Source organism: Notolepis coatsorum, assembly GCF_963971535.1.
Source record: "Notolepis coatsorum genome assembly, chromosome: 10".
NCBI lineage: Eukaryota > Metazoa > Chordata > Actinopteri > Aulopiformes > Paralepididae > Notolepis > Notolepis coatsorum.
In genome coordinates this window covers 120463280-120484635 of record NC_140174.1, presented here as the reverse complement: position 1 = coordinate 120484635, position 21356 = coordinate 120463280, and the positions used below count along the sequence as shown (strand labels likewise).

Sequence of the window (21356 nt, the reverse complement as noted above, 5' to 3'; positions counted from 1 at the left end):
GAGAGAGAGATGGGGAGAGGGAGAGAGATAGAGTGAGATGGGGAGGGGGAGAGAGATAGAGTGAGAGAGAGAGAGAGAGAGATGGGGAGAGGGAGAGAGAGAGAGAGAGAGAGAGAGAGAGAGAGAGAGAGAGAGAGAGAGAGAGAGAGAGAGAAAGACACACACAGAGAGAGACAGGAGAGAGAAAGAGAGAGAGACACACAGAGAGAGAGAGAGAGAGAGAGAGAGAGAGATGAGAGAGAGAGAGAGAGAGAGAGAGAGAGAGAGAGAGAGAGAGAGAGAGAGCCACAGAGAGATAGGAGAGAGATAGGAGAGAGAGAGACAGAGGGATAGGAGAGAGAGAGATGGGGAGAGGGAGAGAGATAGAGTGAGATGGGGAGGGGGAGAGAGATAGAGTGAGAGAGATAGAGAGAGAGAGAGATGGGGAGAGGGAGAGAGATAGAGTGAGAGAGATAGAGAGAGATAGAGAACAGCACTAGTCAGAACATGTATCAGTGCTTGTAAAGTGACCATTAACACATTGAGTGCCAGCAGGGGGCGCACTATTTATCGCTTGAATGCCAGCCTTTTTTGGACTGATTTTTCGATATTTCTATATTCTATATTATGGCTATGTGTCTAATACGCCCGTCGCTTATCAAAGACTTGCTTGCAGTCAACATGTACGAAACGGATTGTCATTTTCCGGCTGATTTATGAAATGTTTTCAAATAAACGCTAGATTATCGATAGTATATGTGTACTTATGCACGCTAGAGAAGCGGGCTGAAAAATCGATTATCTATGACCTGGTCAGTGCTAACGTCATACACGCACATACACACATATGGGGACACGTTGCGAAATATGTGAAAAAAACATCTGATTACCCCAAGACTGGTAAAATAGATTCCTTACCTCACATCAGATGTTCTGCAAAAAGATTATTCCAATTCCTGATCGCCATTCCAAATATCGATCGCGTTTATTGATCCAACGTTAGGTACTCGAAACACATAATCCACGCTGCTCTGAGGGTCCACAATGAATGAAAAATGAATGGATATCGCTAATAAAAGCAATAACGATTAAATAACGAGATTTCTCGTGGCTGGCACTCAACTCATGGCATGAAATCATGAGATTTCTCGTGGCTGGCACTCAATGTGTTAAAGAAGCCAGACGTGCCGTTGCCTCTCTATCCAAGGCGTTACAACACCTATCTCTCCCTCTCTCTCTCTCTCCCTCCATCCATCCCTCCCCCTATCTCTCTCTCTCTCTCCCTCCACTCTCTCTCCCCCTCCCTCCCCCTCTCCCCCTCCCTCCCTCCCTCTCTCCCCCTACCTCCCTCTCTCTCCCCCTCCCAGAAGTGCACTGTCTCTCTATCCAAGGTGTTACGACACTAACGCAGATCAGAGAGGAGAATGACGTTTTTACAAAACGAAAAGATTTAAACAAAGTGCAGTACCAAGCAGAGCTCCTTTGCCTAGAGTTTGACATGTACAGTACAAATATAAAGAATTTCCCACTCTAGTCCAGAGCTCTAGATCTGTTACATTTTATTTATTTATACAATTTTATAAGTATATTCTATTCTACTTCTATTTTAATTTATATTCCATTTGACCTTGTATTTTAATCTACCATAATCGTGTGCCCGCTAATGTCGCACCAACGAGAAAATCTAATTCCTTGTACTTAAATCAAATTCAAAGACCTTCCTGCTTCTGATTCCGATTCTGCTCCTGATTCAGATTCTGACTCCCTAGATGCAGCACTGAACGGCACAGCCTGGGACGGCACTGGGACTTTACAATACATCACTGTGCCTCACTGCATCACTGTGCCTCACTGCATCACTGAGCACAGGGTGACAGTTACCATCTTCCCGGACTTTTACTTTTAAAACAACACTGTTCAATATTACACTTACTGTAGACTTCTGTATATTTTTACTGTATTTATTTACTGTATATTTTATACTAGAATGTATATACATAACATACGAAATGTGAATCCCGGTCCGTATTATTATTATCTTATTCTTAGGCCTATTTTATTCTTATGCTTAGGCAATTTGTTTTGTTATTCTTATTGGTGACTTTGTTCTGTCTAAATGTTTACTGTGAGCTATTTGTAGTGTCAAATTTCCCTCTGGATGATTAAAGTATTTCTATTCTATTCTATTCTATTATATTCTATTCTATTCTATTCTGATTCTGATTCTGATTCTAGTTCTGCTTCTGCTTCTGAATGGGGGCGCTGCTGCTGTACCTCGGGGGAGTGCAGGGAGTAGTTGGCGGGCAGTCTGTCCAGGGCGATGGGCAGACAGTACTGACCCGTCTGCAGTCGGTCACTGTTCAGGATAGGCAGCCACTGGGGACAAACACAGCGGACATGAGGAGGAGAACGTTCAGACATGAGGAGAAGAACGTTCAGACATGAGGAGGAGAACGTTCAGACATGAGGAGGAGAACGTTCAGACATGAGGAGGAGAACGTTCAGACATGAGGAGGAGAACGTTCAGACATGAGGAGGAGAACGTTCAGACATGAGGAGGAGAATGTTCAGACATGAGGAGAAGAACGTTCAGACACCACCATCTTAGGGCTGATCTCCAACAACAAGGAGGATGACTACCGGCTGGAGGTGGAGCGGACACTAACGTGGTGCAGAGAACACAACCTCATACTCAATGAAAGGAAGACAGTTGAACTCATCATTGACTTTAGGAAAACCACACCCACTAAAACACCCATGCTCATCAACAATCAACCCATTTCAGCCACAGACACATTCAAATTCCTAGGAACATACATCAGCAATAAACTAAACTGGGACCATCACACCACTCATCTACTCAAAACAGCCAATCAAAGACTATTTCATCTCAGACAACTCAAGATATACAAGGTCAGGAAGAATTTAATGGTCCAATTCTACACAGCCATAATACAAAACATCATATCATTATCCATTACTGTATGGTACGGCAACACACCCAAACACACACTACACAGACTAGATAGGATCATAAAAAGGGCATCCAAAATCATCAACTGCAAACTCCCCACCCTGGACTCCTTACACAAACATCACACCATCACACGTAGGGATGGGAATTGATGAGATTTTATCGATACGATTCCATTATCGATTCTGCTTATCGATCCGATTCTTTATCGGTTCCCTTATCGATTCCTGGTACATTTTATAATTTAAATACATTAATTGGAAATGCAACAGAACTAAGCTGGTTAGAATAACAACAAGCAACTTGACATTTCTAATTGTCATTTATCATTTATTGTTGAGCCCCCATGTCAGAAAAATACAAAAACTGTAAAAAATGTATTAACTATAGGCCTACACTTAAATAAAATAATGTATTTGAGAACTAATTTAATCTATTGAACTGTAGTTGCATTCAACAGGTAGTTATTGCAAAAGAGAATTTGTTAGCAATAACCTACCGGTACCTAAGACACGAGGAGGAGAAAGTTCAGTTCAGTTTCACAGTTCAGTAAAAGAATGTGAATCACTACCCACCTTCAAAACCGCCCTCAAAGAGCACCTACGGGAAGCTGCAATTCTAAACTGGCCCCCGTAGATGTCCAAACCCCCCACCCACCCACCCGCCCAACCCCTCCTAATGTACAGTTTCCTCCCCCTCAAATCTATATATTTTCTGTTAGGATCTCTGGTAAACAATACTGTATATTTGTATATCTTGAATGAGCTGCAGGTACTATGAGCTGAAGGTACCATGAGCTGCAGGTACTATGAGCTGAAGGTACTATGAGCTGAAGGTACCATGAGCTGAAGGTACTATGAGCTGCAGGTACCATGAGCTGAAGGTACTATGAGCTGCAGGTACTATGAGCTGCAGGTACTATGAGCTGAAGGTACTATGAGCTGCAGGTACTATGAGCTGAAGGTACATGAGCTGCAGGGTACCATGAGCTGAAGGTACTATGAGCTGAAGGTACTATGAGCTGCAGGTACTATGAGCTGCAGGTACTATGAGCTGAAGGTACTATGAGCTGAAGGTACCATGAGCTGCAGGTACTATGAGCTGCAGGTACTATGAGCTGAAGGTACCATGAGCTGCAGGTACTATGAGCTGAAGGTACCATGAGCTGCAGGTACTATGAGCTGCAGGTACTATGAGCTGCAGGTACTATGAGCTGAAGGTACCATGAGCTGCAGGTACTATGAGCTGCAGGTACTATGAGCTGCAGGTACTATGAGGCTGAAGGTACCATGAGCTGCAGGTACCATGACCTCATCACAGCTGAAGGAACAGGTCTTACTGAGAATCCGATGAGCGTCTCACAGCTGCCCGCCTGGGTCTGCTTCTGCTGGCAGCTGATGTGGTAGAAGGTGAACAGCAGGTGGTGTCGCTCGTCAGGCAGGCGGGCAGGAGCAACTTTACCTCCTCATAGAAGTCTGGAGACCTGAGAGGAGATGGGGGGGGGGAGGAGGGGGGAGAGGAGAGAGGGGAGAGGGGAGGGAGGGAGGGGGAGGGAGGAGGGGATGGAGGAGGGGAGGAGGAGGAGGGGGGAGGGAGGAGGAGGAGGAGGAGGGGAGAGGGAGATGGAGGAGGAGAGAGGAGGAGGAGGGGGGGGAGGAGGGGGAGAGGAGAGAGGGGAGGGAGGGAGGGAGGGAGGAGAAGAGAGGGGGAGGATGAGGAGAGAGGGGAGAGGCAGGAGGAGGGAGGGAGGAGGAGAGAGAGGAGAGGGGGAGAGAGGGGGATGGAGGAGGAGGAGGGGGAGGAGGGAGGAGGAGAGAGGGGGAGAGGGAGAGAGGGAGAGAGGGAGGGAGAGTGAGAGGGGAGAGGGAGAGAGAGGGAGGGAGGAGGAGAGAGGGGGAGAGGGAGGAGGAGGAGAGGGAGGAGGGGAGAGGGGGAGAGGGAGGGAGGGAGGGAGGAGAGAGGGGGAGAGGGAGGGAGAGGAGGAGAGGGAGGGAGAGAAGGAGAGGAGAGGGAGGAGGAGGAGGGAGGGAGGGAGGGGGAGAGGGAGGGGGAGGGAGGAGAGAGGGGGAGGAGAGGGAGGGAGGAGGAGAGAGAGGGATGGAGGAGGAGAGGGAGGGAGAGGGAGGAGAAGAGAGAGGGAGGGAGGAGAGAGGGAAAGAGGGAGGGAGGAGAGAGGGGGATAGGGAGGGAGAGAGGGAGATATAGAGAAAGATGGAGGGAGAGAGGGAAAGAGAGGGAGGGGGAGATGGAGGAGGAGAGAGGGAGAGGGAGGGAGGATGAGTGAAGGGGAGAGGGAGATATAGAGATGGAGGGAGGGAGGGAGGGGAAGAGAGGGAGGGGGAGAGAGGGAGGCAGGGGGATATAGAGAGATAGATAGAGGGAGAGAGAGATAGAGATAAATAGAGAGAGATATAGAAAGAGATATAGAAATAGAGATAGAGAAATAGAGAGATAGAGTGGGAGAGAGTGAGAGAGAGGAAGGGAGAGATGGGGAGAGAGATAGGAGAGAGATACATAGAGATAGAGAAATAGAGATAGATGGAGAGAGAGAGAGAGAGAGAGAGAGAGAGAGAGAGAGAGAGAGAGAGAGAGAGAGAGAGAGAGAGAGAGAGACAGTCAGTCAGTCCATGTGACAAGGAGAAGCTACAGTATAATGTACAGAGTGATTCATGCAGAGTGCTCTTACTTGTTGTGGTAGGTAACAGGTGTGTAGACCTCCCGCACAAATTCGGGGCCATTTGATTTTCCAAAAATGACCTAAGGATTGTTAGAAAAACAAAACACGGTAGATAAAAATATCGACTCCCTCCATGTCAAATTTAAATGGTAAATGGCTGCTTTTTTATATAGCGCTTTTATCCAAAGCACTTTACAATTTGTTCCTCACATTTGACCCATTCACTCACACACCGACGGCGGAGGCAACCATGCAAGGTGCCAACCTGCTCATCGGGAGCAATTAGGGGTTAAGTGTCTTGCTCAAGGACACTTGGACACGCTGCCCGGGAGGAGTGGGAATCGAACCGGGAACCTTCTGATTACCAGATTTATCACATGTCCTCCTTAGAACAAAATCTGCAGAATGCCTCTTAAAAATGTAGAGATTATCAAATTGAAGAATTATTCAATTCAGGGTATCTGCAAGTGACATTTAAGAATTATTTTTAATTTATATATATATTATTTTTTTATTTTTTATTTTTTTCCCCATCCCAATGTTAGTCGTTATGACAATCCCGTTATGCCAATCCCCTTCCTGGTCGTTGCGCACTCTACCCCCTACCGTCGGTCTGGGAGGGCGGAGACTATCACATGCTTCCTCCGACACGTGTAGCCAGCCCACCACTTATTTTCACCTGGCAGCGCGGACTCTCACTGGGAGAGTGTAACGTGTGAAAGGTCACCTACCTCTCCCAGATCCTTCCCTTTCGTGATTCACTGTGTCGAAAGCCTTTGATAAATCTAAGAAAATGCCTAAAGTATATTCATTTTTCTCCAGTGCAGCTGTAATTTTTTCTCTAAGGTGCATATATGTAGAGTATTTTTTTCTAAAGCCATACTGATGTTCGAACAAGATATTTTTATCATCTAGAATGTTTCATGATTCTACTATATACCAGCTTTTCAAGAATTTTTGAAAAACAAGGTAGTATCGATATAGGACGATAGTTTGAGAATACAGAGGGGTCATCAGCTTTAAACAGTGGTATAACCTTGGCAACTTTGAAGGCTTGAGGGATAGTGCCCGATTCAAGGGACATGGACAAAATGAATGATAAAGGATCAATAATTGAAGATGCAACCTTTTTGATCAAAGAGGCTGGAATTTCATCATGGCCAGGAGAAGTTTTTTAGGCTCATAATAATATCAAGTACTTCTGAGGTCTTTACAGGCTCAAAAGCATTTAGAGAAGCATACTCTTTACTTATAAAATCAGTTGGAGAACCATGAGCATTGCCTATATGTTTTGCAAGACATGGTCCCACATTCACGAAGAAGTTGTTAAAACTATTCGCAATTTGGGAGGGCTCTGTTATCTTATCCGTACCATCCTGAAATTCAGTTGTGGATGGAAAAGAGGAGTGTCTCATATTGAGTAATGTTTTCAGGGTGTCCCATGTCGATTTAATATTGTTTGAAGAGCTAATAAATTGGTCACTATAATAATCCCGTTTGGCATTTCTAAGAAGATGATTATGTTTATTCCTGTATGTCTTATATGAAGCATACTTTAATGGAGTAGGACTTTGTAAATATTTTTTATATAATTTATTTTTCTTTAGAGCAGATTTTCTAAGTTCAATGGCGAACCATGGTTTGTTCAAGTTTGCAACGTTTTTGTTACTTTTAGTTATAAGAGGAAAACATTGGACAAAAACTAAATAGAATTTGGTATAAAAATTATTATAAGCTGTATTTTCATTTTGCACCTCGTAGACTGTTTCCCAGGACAATTCTGCCAACATTTCTCTGAAGTTGATAATATTTATATCATTGAACCTTCGAAATTAAAACCTCTTTGGTTTAGACATAATTGACTTATCATGGAGAATAGAAAGTTGAAAAACAGGCATATGATCGGAGATATCAGTATAAAGAATGCCGGATTTTACAACATTTACATTTGCATTTGTAAAAATATTATCTATTAGTGTAGAAGATGTACAAGTTATTCTTGTAGGCTTGCTAATTAAAGGATAAAAGTAATTGGAAGACAGTATGTTTGAGAGGTCATCTATGTGGTGTTTTATTTCCTCATTTAGAAGGTCGATATTAAAATCACCTAGTAAATAACACATTTTACTCTCCTTATCAATTTGTTCCAAGATATCTAATAGACCTACTTTGAACTTGTTGATGTCTGTATTAGGAGGACGATATATACAACCTACAATCATTCTTTTATTCTCATTCGGAGCAATAGATTGAACCTCTAGAAAAACAGATTCACAGTTACAGTCATGAAACTTCACTTCAAGGTCAGATCTCTGTTTAAATTCCAGACCATTTTGAACATAGAGAAACTCCACCACCTCTGCCTTCTCTACACCTATGTGTGGCTGTATAGTCGGTGATTTCAAATAGCGAGGTAATTTCCTCTGTAAGCCATGTTTCAGTTAGTGCTATAATTGAGAATACATGGTTCAGTGATGAGAGATAATGGTAGAAATGGTCATAGTTTTTGGGAAGACTTCTTATATTTAGATGTAGAGTAGAAAAGATGTTGGTCATATTGAAGGCTGAAATAAAGGAGTTAAAATGATTTTCAGAAAAATAATCACATGAAGATGAATCATGAACAATATCATGCGAGTCAACCTTTGTAGATACATTTCTTTTTGACAAAAATAAGTCAGGATTAAATGAATTATTATAGTCCCTGTCATCATTTTGGAGTTGCAATGAATGAAAAACATTTTTGATTGTTACATTAGATTGAGTATTATCAGTAGGAGGATTACAACATGAGATCATTCCCCTTTCAGCGTGTGCACACTGGGCTTGTTTAGACATGAGATATCATGAGTGAGTGGATACATGGAAAGCCTTGGGCGACAGGGCGGTCAGGTGGCGTAACGGAGATTGCGTTCGTCACCAACCCCGGAGCGGCTGGATTCGCCTGTTCGAATCCAGCTCACAGCTCCGGGGTTGTCACCAGCTTGGCTGGCCGTTCACACTAATACAATTGGCAGTATTAGAGGGTGGGAGAAGCTGGCGGGGTGGGTCCGGGTCGTTGTAAACAGCGACTCCTACAGTTCGGTCGGGGCGCCTGCTCAGCGCGGATAGGATCTAAGGGGATAGTGTGATCCTTCCACACGCTACGCCCTCTCAGTGAGAATCCGCGCTGCCAGGTGAAAAGAAGCGGTTGATTGGCTGGACGTGTGTCGGAGGAAGCACGTGGTAGCCTCCACTCTCCCAGACCGACTGTGGGGGGTAAGTGCGCAGCGACCAGGAAGGGGATTGGGAATTGGCATAACGACTAACATTGGGGTGGGAGAAAATCGGAGGAAAAAGGAGGGGGAAAAATATAAAAAAAAAAATAAAAAAAAAAGAAAGCCTTGGGCGACAGTTTATTACTTCTACTTATTAGAGCTGTTTTGCTGTTCTCTCCTGGGTTGCACGATGAGTCTATCATATTTCAGATAGGCCCATTCTCCCCTTGCTCTTGCGGCTCTCATCTGAGGTAGAAGTTCTTTACGTTTTTGGCGCACAGCATCCGAGAAGTCTTCATTCATATAAATGTTGGTGCCTTTTAGATTGTTAGCTTTTGAGAGAATTGCCTGTCTATCTTTATACCTGAATAACTTCACTAACATAGATCGTGGCCTCTTGCCATCACCATCAGCCGATGGCCTTCCAATACGGTGTGCTCGTTCCATTTCTATATGCTTTTGATAAATTTTCATTTTTTCACTTAAGATTTCTCTGAATTTGAAGGGGGCGGAGCTGAGCGATCATGGAGTAGACGTGTTTCACGAGAGCTCCCTTCTACCGTGCAGAATATACGTTTCTCCCCATTAGTCTTGTTGTTTTTTGTCTGCTTGTTAAGTCGTCGCGTTTCAAATACTGTCGTCGACTTTTTTCGACTTTCTGCAATGTCGGTGGTGGAAACCAGATCCATGAGCGCCCCAGCCAGCAAACCACCACCGGGCCTGGCCGCACCATCGCCCGGTGTCGGTGAGATAATCGAAGCTGTGCTCTCGATCATGACCAAGCTCCATGCAGAATCTGAGACACGCTTCGCTGAAACACAAAGGAAAGTGCTGGCGGATTTTTGTGATAAACTTCATCGAGAGATATCAGAAGAAATAAGGTTGGCGGTCGTCCCGCTGATAGACAAGATGGAGTCGCTGCACGCTGTCTCCTCGGCTAATGCTATCGAACTAGCTGCGCTAACGACGGAGGTATCATTACAGGGCGAGAAGATGGTGGATCTAGAGTCCTCCCTGCTGGCTAGGCAGGCTGAAGTTACCAAACTACAGTCGGTAATTGTGGAAATACAGTCCCGGGAGAGACGCTACAACATCAGGATTGTTGGAGTACCGGAAGGCAACGGGGAAGGCCGTCTCTCTGAGACCATGCCGGAATTGCTGCAAAAAATACTGGGGAATGACGTCCTCCCCTCCCCTCCTGTCTGTGAGTCGGCCTACAGAGCGGGCAGGTCCACTCCTGGACTGAACAAGGAACCGAGGCCCATCATCGTCAAGCTGAACAGGCTTCAGCAGAGGGAACTCATCATGCGGTCGGCTCGTGCCAGAAGGGGTAACCTAAGGCTTGGCGATCACAAAGTGGCCATTTTCGAAGACTTTACGCCGGAGGTTCAAGCACAGAGAGGCGAATACAAATTGGTCCTGTCCAAGCTATGGAAACTAGGCCTGAGGCCCACGCTATTCGCTCCCGCGAAATTATCTGTGTTGGATAAGGTCGATGGTCGGCGTTCATTTTGGTCGTTGGCTAAAGCGAAGGAATATCTCGAGGGGATACCCGAGACTGTAGCTTGATAACTATATCGGGTGAGTGACTTGGCAATGTGGGCCTGAATACATTGTTAGGGCCGGCTATTCACAAACACTTGCTGTCATGCCCGGACATGCTAACTGCCCACTGCCCATCCAACTAGCGGGGCTTCCCAATGACTTCTGTTACTTGCTAATGCTGACCTCATGGTCGTACTTGTGCGTCGCCTATATGGAAGCTAGCGAGCTAGCTGAACAATGTTCATAGACTCTAATGTGCTATCCGGATTCATCACTAGCTTACGCGCTAGCCTCGGGCTAGCTAGCGGGCTGCGTCTATCGTCTGCGCTGAGACATTCGAGACCCGTTAATATTTACGCACTTTGGTTGTTGTTGCTGTTTAAGTGTAATCGGTTCGCACAATTCAACGGTGATCGGGTCCTTAACTAACTTTTTGTATGCTTTTATTTTTATATCCAGGCTGTTTTGAGCTTTGGGCTCCGGTAGGAGAAGATCGGTTGAATATATATATAAACAATATATGATAACAGGTTGTGTCAGGTATGGCTTATTACCATCCCCGGGTTAATGAATGTGTTTAATTCTATTCTTACATAGGTTATGTCATTCCAGCCGTTGTGCCTGATCAGAGGGGCTGTTACAGGTGTGCACTTTGACCATAACCCCCTTTTCCCCTTCTTATTATTGTCGTTGTTTAAATGATGTTTAAATGACATTTGTTTGCACAATTTCCCTGGGATCCGATCCTACCTTAGACTATCTGCTGGTATGCTCTAATTAAATTTTGTTTTGAATTTTCCTTTATCCATTTGTGCTATAACATTGCGACGTTGATGCGCGGACTCGGAAATAGATGGTTGCAGGGTTGATGTTGAGTTGTTATATAATAATGACTATTTCTTTTTCCCATTATAGTTATCTCATGTTAGGGCCAAGGCTCACGGTGGTTTTCGACCGATATCTTTATTGAAACAATATATGATAACAGGTTGTGTCAGATATAGCTTATTACCATCCCCGGGTTAATGAATGTGTTTAATTCTATTCTTACATAGGTTATGTCATTTCAGCCGTTGTGCCTGATCAGAGGGGCTGTTACAGGTGTGCACTTTGACCATAACCCCCTTTTTTCCCTTTCTTATTATTGTCGTTGTTTAAAGAACATCTGTTTGCACAATTTACCTGCGACCCGATCCTGCCTTAGACTATCGGCTAGTATGCTTTAATTAAATTTTGTTTTGAATTTTCCTTTATCCATTTGTGCTATAACATTGCGACGTTGAAGCGCAGACTCGGAAATAGATGGTTGCAGGGGTGATGTTGAGTTATTATATAATAATGGCTATTTTTTCCATTATGGTTATCTCATGTTAGGGCCAAGGCTCAGGTGGTTTTCGACCGATATCTTTATTGATTTTATTTGTATTATTATTTGTGTTTATTGGACTAGTGGGGGTTTAATCAGGGGTTTATCTAGAGGGGGGTCGGAGTGGGGAGCGTCTTATTGGATCCATGACTCCAGTGGGAAATGATAGGAAGATGACCATCCTTAGTGGATGGGACATAGGGAGGGGATTGGAGAGTGGGTATAGGAGGGCTTATAATAGGACGGGTGGGTTAGGGTTTAGAGTAGAAGGAGGGTGGGTTGTAACTGGGGTGGTATTTTTATGTGTTTTATGTACTGTTGTCTTATATGTGTGTAATTGTTCCTCCTCTGAACTCCTGGGATTGACCGTCTGGGCCCGCCTGGATCAGCGCCTCTGTACTCAGCCTGGCTGCACTGGTATGTTCTCTACGCATTTAGACAAACTCGACCATGGCTAAATTGAATATTTTAATTTGGAACGCAGGAGGTCTTAACGCCCCACACAAGCGTGCCAGTGTCCTTTGGTTATTGAAGAGAAGAAATATTGACATTGCTCTCCTTAGTGAGACGCATTTATTGGTGGGTGATGTGTCAAGGCTAGCAAATCGACAATATCACGTTATCTCCTCATCCTCAGCCGATGATAAGACGAAAGGAGTCGTCATAGTTACAAGACGTAACCTTGATATCAAAGTCCTGGATGTGTGGTCGGACACGGAGGGAAGGATTACTATAGCAAAAGTTGAGTTCTCTCATAGGAAGATGGCAATAATAGCATTGTATGCCCCTAACACATTTGATTCAGCGTTCTATAATACAATCACGAAGAATATGTTGGAATTTACTGGATACGCTCTCATTGTGGGTGGCGATTTTAATGCGTGCTGGGATGCGGAGATGGATAGGTCCGGATCCTCTGAAACAAGCGACCAAAAACGGTCCTCTAAGGCCCTCAGGATGTGGGCCCAGGACACTGGGCTCGCAGACCTATGGCGCTTATCCAATCCCACCCTCAAGGATTACTCTCACCTGTCTGCCAGACACAAAACCTTCTCTCGAATAGACTATGCATTCGCATCCCCTAATTTGTTTGATAGTTTCGACGTCTCATTGGTTCCCCTGGCTCTCTCGGACCACAAGGGGATTTTCCTTGTGGCAACCTTTGGCAGGCTCTCCACGAGAGCTCCCAGGTGGCGTTTTAACTCAACCTTATTAAAGAACGATGATTTCTGTTCTGAGTTCAGGAGTAAACTAGCTGAATTCTTGCAGATCAATGTTGGCACGGTCGATGACCCCAGGGTCCTATGGAACGCATTGAAAGGATTTATCAGGGGTCATGTCACACTTTTCGCCTCCAACTTACGTAAATCCCGGTCAAAAAAACTAGAAGGACTGGAAACATTATATGCGGATCTATACGCATCTTTGCAAACTAACTATAGTGAACGACTAAACACACAACGTAAGATAGTCAAGAAGGAAATAAACTCCATACTTAAACAACAGTCTGAGTTCTTGATACATAGGACAAGGCAAAATTACTACTTTCACGGCTCCAGGCCTAGCCATCTATTGGCAATGAAAATACGCTCGAATGATCATTTCTCGGATATCCCCTCGATCAAGACGCGACAGGGTACAATCACTACTGATTCGAAAAAGATCAACGACACTTTTAAAGAGTTTTACTCACAGTTATATAGCTCAGAGGTTAATCTCGACGACTCTAAATTTGAATCGTTCATTGGCGGGCTTGAGATACCCCACATTTCTGAGGAAGAGGCTAAGGAACTGGGGAAACCGATCACCCTTAATGAACTAAGGGAGACGATTGCTGAAATGCAGAGGGGTAAGGCACCAGGCTGGGATGGTATTCCACCCGAGGTGTATTTAGCTTTCTGGGACCAACTGGGTCCATTGATGCTCGATATGATCAATTACGCTATCGAACAAGGGGAGTTCTCAAGAGATGTCAACATGGCGTTGATTTCTTTACTTCTCAAGAAGGACAAAGATCCCAATGATTGTGGTAGCTATAGGCCCTTGAGTCTTCTCAGGGCTGATTTAAAAGTGTTTGCCAAGGTGCTGGCCCGTCGCCTGCAGAGATTTATGACGGTATTGGTACACTGCGATCAAACCGGTTTTATCCCGGGGCGCCTGGCTGCAGATAATCTTAGGAGGCTGTTGCATGTAGTCGATAACAGTAAAGACAATACAGCTCCGTCCACTGTTCTGTCGTTGGATGCCATGAAGGCGTTTGACAGACTAGAATGGTCATACCTGTGGAAGGTACTTGAGGTCATGGGTCTTGGAAATAATTGTATTCATATGATTAAAGTCCTGTATGCCTCGCCGTCGGCAATGATACTGACAGGCAAAAACTGTTCCACACTTTTCCCAGTCTCCAGATCTTCTAGACAGGGTTGTCCTCTGAGCCCGGGACTATTCGCGCTTTCCCTCGAACCATTGGCCCAATTTATTAGGCAATCAGAGGACATCGTCCCCATAATGATCAATAATGCACCACACAAAATTGCTCTCTATGCGGATGACCTACTGATTTTTATGGATGACCCTTCCCGGTCGGCCACAAAATTATTGGAAATAATCGACGACTTTGGTAAATTGTCAGGCTTCAAGATTAACTGGAACAAATCAGCCTGCCTACCTCTTAATGAGCTGGCCAAGGCGGTGCGACTACCAGCTGATATCCCCATAGTGGAACATTTTAAATACTTAGGTATAGAGATATTCCCCACGCTGAGTCAAACTACTAAGTACAACTTCACGGGTACTTATGATAAAATACGCCAGGATCTAGACAGATGGTCATCCCTTCCTAACTCCCTACAAGCCCGAGCTTCCATAATCAAAATGAACGTTCTGCCTAGGATAAATTTTTGTTAGCTCAATGCTCCCCCTGCCCCCTCCAATAGACCACTGGCGCAAGGTACAATCGATGGTATCTAAGTTTATCTGGAATAACAAACGCCCGAGAATCAAAAGAGCTACTACTCAACGTAGGAAACCAGATGGGGGCCTCGCAATCCCTGATTTTAAGCTTTATTTCTGGTCCTTTTCACTGAGACCTCTGATGTGCTGGCTAGACCCTGTAGATGCTGTATCTTGGCGCTCCTTAGAAGCGGCGGCGGTCTCACCGCTAAGATTGCAGGATGTGGTGTACTCCACTGTCTCTATTTCGAAATGCCGGCTGAGGTATGGACCGATCATAACTCACGTGATCCAAACGTGGCGTAATGTACAGAGGTCGTGTGGGGTTAAATGCCCATGGCACCTGGACTCTCCAATTTTTAATAACCAGCAATTACTTGTTGGGCAAAAGCCGGTTAATATTCCTCAATGGCAAAGGAGGGGGGTACATACTCTGGAGGATATTTATGATAAGAACGGCCTCCGTGCGTTTCAGGACTTAAGAGAATTTTATGATCTTCCCGGCGAGTCCTTCTTTCTTTATCTTCAACTAAGGTCAGCGCTGAGGGCGCATGGTGTGCCGTGGGCTCAAGCTCTGCACCCACACCCCTTCTTCAGGCTCATAGTGGACAGGACGACCTCCAGAGGGTTTGTCTCAGACTTTTATACGCTCTTAATTCAATCCACGTATAAAAATCTATCATTGGATACAATCTGGCGTGTGGATATCCCATTATCCCGGAGTTGGACCCCGAGTTTGACTGGGATGATGTTTGGGCAAATGTGGCATTGTCTTCCCGCAACCCCAATCACCAGCAAATTAATTTTAATTATATTCATAGGACCTAACTTACACCTAGGAAGCTATTTGCTATGGGACTGGTAACCGACTCTCGGTGCACTTTGTGCTCTCAAAAGGCCACTGGCACTTATATGCATATGTATTGGGATTGCCCACCAGTGGCCCGCTTCTGGAGGTCAATAACGGACAAACTTTCAGATCTGTGTGGCTTAACTATCCCATTCTCAGCTGTTACGCTACTCCTGAACGATATAACGACACTACCTGCGTCTGTTCAACTAAAAAGGGTTGTCCTAGCGGGTGTCACAGCAGCGAAGAAGCTAATAGCAATGAGATGGAAGGAGCCTGAGAAGCTCACAGTGATTAACTGGTCCCTAACACTATTGGATGTGATTTATCTGGAGATATCCACGGCGCGGGTGATCGGGGTGGGACAGGCAGGTATTGACCTGTGGTTTGCAGCAGCCGAAAAGGTCAGGACCGCCGTGTGCGGCTGAGCGGGGTTGAGGTGCGTGTTCGGGTGAGTCCGGCGGTCTCTTGGGAGGGGGAGGAGGAAATGTTTTGTCTGTCTTGTCTTTTGTCTTGTCCTCTTGAGTTTAGCTGGGGTCTATTTAACTATTTCTTCACTGGTTGGCCACTTTTACACGGTCTCTGTGAGTCTATGGAACACCTCGACAGGTTTTTGTTTTTTCATGAAGGTTCATTGCTCTGTTTTCGAGTCGTGTTCTCAAAAAATGGTCCTTGTGGTGGATTGGAGATGTACGTTTTATTAATATAGGGTCACACGGCCGGGAATCGGGGCTGAACACTGGGAAAGACCATTTATTAGATAGTACCCCTTGGAATTAAAATGTAGAAGGTTGAACTCTGTTTTCTTTTCTCTTTGTCTGTATAATAATAATAATAATGGATTGGATTTATATAGCGCTCTTCTCTGACTCAGAGCACTTCACAGAGTCCATTATTCGTTCATACACAGTCATCCCGGTGGTGGTAAGCTACAATTGCAGCCAGAGCTGCCCTGAGGCAGACTCACGGAAGCGTGGCGAATAATCAACGCCTACGGCCCCTCCGACCACCACCAACATTCATTCACATGCATACACATTCATACGAGGCAAGTAGGTTAAGTGTCTTGCCCAAGGACACAACGGCAGTGGGATGGACATGGGCTTGAGCGGGATTCGAACCACCAACCCTTCGATCATTGGACGCCCCGCTCTACCCCTGAGCCACACCGCCCCACAAATTGTATTAGTCTGTATTATTATTGTTTTTGTTATTTTCTTGTGAAGTTCTATGTATTGTGATTGTGGTTAATGTGTTGTCTTGTTTCATGTGAATAATAATAATAAAAAATTTGATAAAAAAAAAAGATTTCTCTGAATTTATGGCGGCTACGTGGCGTAGTGGGCAAGGCGCTCGCCACGAATGCAGAGACGCTGGGATCGCCTGTTCGATCCCAGCGCTCCACATTGCTTTCAGTTTAGCTGGTCGTTCATACTAATACACATTGGCCGTATTAGGGGGTGGGAAACTGATGGGTGGGGATCGGGCGTTGTGGACAGCGACTCCTACAGGTCGGTTGGTGCGCCTGCGCAGTAGAATCAGGAAGTGTCGGGGGCAGCGTGAGCCTCCCACGCGTTACTCCTCGCCACTGAGAGATCGAGCTGCGCAGGTGAAAAGATGCGACTGCTGTTACCTCAAGTACCGGAGGGGACTTGTGCTATGTATGACTTAGTCCACATTGCAGCCGGCTTGTGGGAGGCAAGAAACAGCGTTCGTGACAGGGGAGGGTTGAATTGGATGATACGAAATTGGGATGGGAGGAAAATATAGAAAAATGGGAGAAAAAGTGGATCAAAAAAAGATTTCTCTGAATTTCTTTTCAGAGTGTAACGTGTGGAAGGTCACACTACCTCTCCCAGATCCTTCCCTTGCTGTGCAGGCGCCCCGACCGAACTGTAGGAGTCGCTGTTTACAACGACCAGGACCCACCCCACCGGCTTCCCACCCGCTGACACTGCCAATTGTGTTAGTATGGACGTCCGGCCAACCCGGAGGCACCACAGCTGGATTCGATCCCACTGGCTCTGTGGTGGTAGACAGACGCTTAGTCCGCTGTGCTACCCGGCCGCCTACAACATTTAAGACTTTTATAAGATGTTTTTATTAGGGCTGTCAGTTTATCGTGTTAATAAAATTATCGCGTTATGAAAATGTACTCAAAATTTATAAAAAACTATATATATTTTTTTTTATCTCATTCATTCCATAAGAACGTAGAATACACATTTACAGACTTTTTTTTAATATGGTCCATTTGCATGTTCTTGGTATCTGATTCTAGGGACATCTATGGATCTCAAGGAATGTATTCCCAGTGTCAGAAATACTGTGTCTGTTACTAGGCTTGACTAGTAAAAAGAGTAATACCTGTACAAATGAAATCTAAGACTTTTTAATACCTTCTAGGGCCTCAAATTGAGGATACTTTTTAAGTGTTTTTTGAAAGTTCTTATGCATTTTTGTTGTTCTTCTTAGCTGTATTTATTTTAATAAAAAAATCGTATGTACCTTAGATACTATGTATGTATATGTGCTTCATTACATGTATATATATACATTCATTCCAATTATTCGCCTGTTCTATTCTCCATCCATCCATCATCCACAGCAACACTATATTATCACAGACATCCCGTTGGGGGATCCCCTTTGAAGGGCCCATCTGAGGTCTCTCTCCTCCACGTGGTGCTTTTCTCCCCTATTGCAAGGTTTTTAGTGAGTCCTCTTCATTGGGGAAAGTCTGGGGGTGTTGCATATTTGGATTTCATGGTGGTTTTTAGTTTTTGATCTATTGTGATGTTTCTTCTTGATTTGTACAGTCCATGGGGGCTATTCCATGTGATCTCGGGCTATACAAATACATTTGATTTAAGACTTTTTAATACCCTGCAGACACCCTGCAATTGCAACCAAAGACATCGGAGTCTGATATATAAATAGAGTCTGGGAAGTAAGGTGTTTTAGTTTGTGGTTTCTGTGCTGAGCTCACAGGCTCGCTCTCTCTCTCTCTCTCTCTGTATCTCTCTCTCCCTCTCTCTCTCTCTCTGTATCTCTCTCTCCCTCTCTCTCTCTCTCTCTGTATCTCTCTCCCTCCCTCAGCTTACAGGCAGAGCTGCTGGCGTCCTCTCTCTCTCCCTATCTCTCCCTCCCTCCCTCACTCTCTCTCTTACAGGCAGAGAGCTGCTAGCATCCTCTCTCTCTCTCTCCTTCCCTCCCTCCCTCCCTCCCTCCCCCCTCCCTCAGCTTACAGGCAGAGAGCTGGCAGGGTCCTCTCCACTCAGGAACTGGATCTTGATGGTGATGTTCCGCGCAGACGTCAGTCTGTTCACAAAGTTCAGCCTCTGAGGATAAACATACAGCAGGTTCCTACAGAGAGACGGAGAGATGGAGAGAGGGGGAGAGAGAGGGGGAGGGGGAGAGAGAGAGAGAGAGGGGGGGGAGAGAGGGGGAGGGGGAGAGAGAGAGAGGGGGGGGGGGAGAGGGGGAGAGGGGGAGGGAAAGAGGGGGAGGGAGAGAAAGATAGAGAGGGGGGAGAGAGAGATAGAGAGAGGGGGGGAGAGATGGAGAGAGGGGGAGGGAAAGAGAGAGAGAGGGGGAGGGAGAGAGAGATAGAGAGAGGGGGGAGAGAGAGAGACAGATAGGGGGGAGGGGAGAGAGGGGGGGGAGAGAGCGGGAGGGAGAGGGGGGAGGGAGAGAGGGGGGAGAGATAGAGAGAGAGGGGGGGAGAGAGAGGGTGGGGAGAGAGAGAGAGCGGGGGGGAGAGAGAGTGATAGAAAGGACGTTTCTGTTTAATACACTTCTATTTTTTAGTAAAGGTTTGAGAACAGGCGTAAACAGTGATGTAGTATAATTTAGTATAATAAAACTCCAGTCGATGATCACAGTAACGGTAATATTCAACCATATAAAACTTTTTATATACCGTATATATTTTTTTTTGTATTATTTAGTTTTATCTCAATGTCATACAACGTCCTACAATATATCCTACGGATTTCAATCATGAATATATATACCGGCCTAAAGAAAGGTGGCAAACCTCTATTATTTCACACGTAAAAAGTAAAACTTAGTTTAGGTGGGTTTACCGTCCAGTGTGCATGTTGTCTTTTACCAATGCACTTGCAGTTCCGCGTTCGGGTTCCGCGATCTGAGCCAATCGCGTTAAGCCTATTTCTGCCTCTAACAGCCTGCTAGCTAGCTAACGCCTAGTTCTATCACTGGTTAAGCTCTTTCGAAGTTGGTTAAGGTTAGAGTTTGGAATCAGGGCTGGTGGTCTTATCGCCCTGCTCTAAACCAAACTCAAACCTTAACCAACTTCGAAAGAGTCGCCAAGCTTAACCAGTGATAGAACTAGGCGTCATGCGATTGGCTCTGAGAGAAACGTCACTGGCCAATAAGATCGCGGAAAACTGGGCGGCTAGGTGGTGTAGTGGGCAAGGCACTCGCCACCAGTGTGGAGACGCTAGGATTCGCGTGTTCGAATCCAGCTCTCCACATTGTTTTTCAGTTTGGCTGGTCGTCCGCAGTAATACACATTGGCCGTATTACGGGGAGGGAAAACTGAAGGGTGGGGATCGAACGTTGTGAACAAGCGACTCCTACAAGTCGGTTGGTGCGCCTGCGCAGTAGAATCAGGAAGTGTCGGGGGCAGCGTGAGCCTCCCACGCGTTACTCCTCGACACAGAGATCGAGCTGCGCAGGTGAAAAGATGCGACTGCCGTTACCTCAAGTACCGGAGGGGACTTGTGCTATGTATGACTTAGTCCACATTGCAGCCGGCTTGTGGGAGGCAAGAAACAGCGTTCGTGACAGGGGAGGGTTGAATTGGATGATACGAAATTGGGATGGGAGAAAATATGGAAAAATGGGAGAAAAAGTGGATCAAAAAAAGATCGCGGAAAACTGCAAGTGTGTTGGTAAAAGACTACACGCGTCCAGTGCTTCCTGAGTGTAAAACCTGACAGTTCCAAAACACACCACAAGATGGTGCTGTGATGACACAGTGTCGAGAAAAGCAAGGTAACTGCAGTCAAGTGTTTACTGTTTGCCTGTGGTCAAAACACAACAGCACGATCCGTCTTGGAACTTGGGACTACAAGGAAACACCCCGGATTCCATTCCAGTCGTACAACGTGCAATTACCTCACAAAAGGCTCGTTCATAAAAACACATGGTTTTTTTTGTGCGTGTAAAAACCTTGGCCATTTCAAAAGAAACTTTGAGTGTAAAAAAAAGAAAAAAAAAGGCAAAACACAACAACCTCAAAATAGCACCTCTGCTTCAAAAAGGATAACGCCGCCATTATGGTTTGTCGAAACAAATAGTCAGATGATGATAAATAAAGCCTCGGGCGGCTCCGTCTGAAGGAGCCAACAAACCGGTTCACGCCTGAAGCTACATGTGACGCTGTGTGTCGAACTGTAAACCACCAAAACCTGCACGGACTGCAGGTCATGCAGGTCATTAGATCACATTCAAATGTATTGTCATGGTGATGCAGCACAAGCACAGTACAAGGAAAAGAAGTTTGGCGTCCAACCAGAGTAACAGTAAAGTGCAATAGTAATATACAATGTAGACGTGATTAAGCTGGGTATAAGATATATACATTATACTGAGCGTAGTGCTAATCAGATGTATGTACATAGTTGTAGTATTAATATGTACAGTGATACAGGTATAAAAGACACTATGGTAGAGTAGGTAAGTGATATGTATAGATATAGTATCTACAGATATGTAAAAGGTTATGT

At 45.2% G+C, this 21356-nt stretch overlaps 1 protein-coding gene across 1 annotated transcript in view; it reads right to left on the bottom strand.

Moving 5' to 3' along the window:
• dock8 (dedicator of cytokinesis 8) overlaps positions 1 to 21356 on the bottom strand; it is a 334288-nt gene that overhangs the window by 178461 nt on the left and 134471 nt on the right. Inside the window, 5 exon segments of the mRNA XM_084323164.1 lie at positions 2254 to 2355; positions 4293 to 4387; positions 4390 to 4436; positions 5640 to 5710; positions 18849 to 18966. Of these exon segments, the coding sequence (XP_084179290.1) occupies positions 2254 to 2355; positions 4293 to 4387; positions 4390 to 4436; positions 5640 to 5710; positions 18849 to 18966 (433 nt within the window).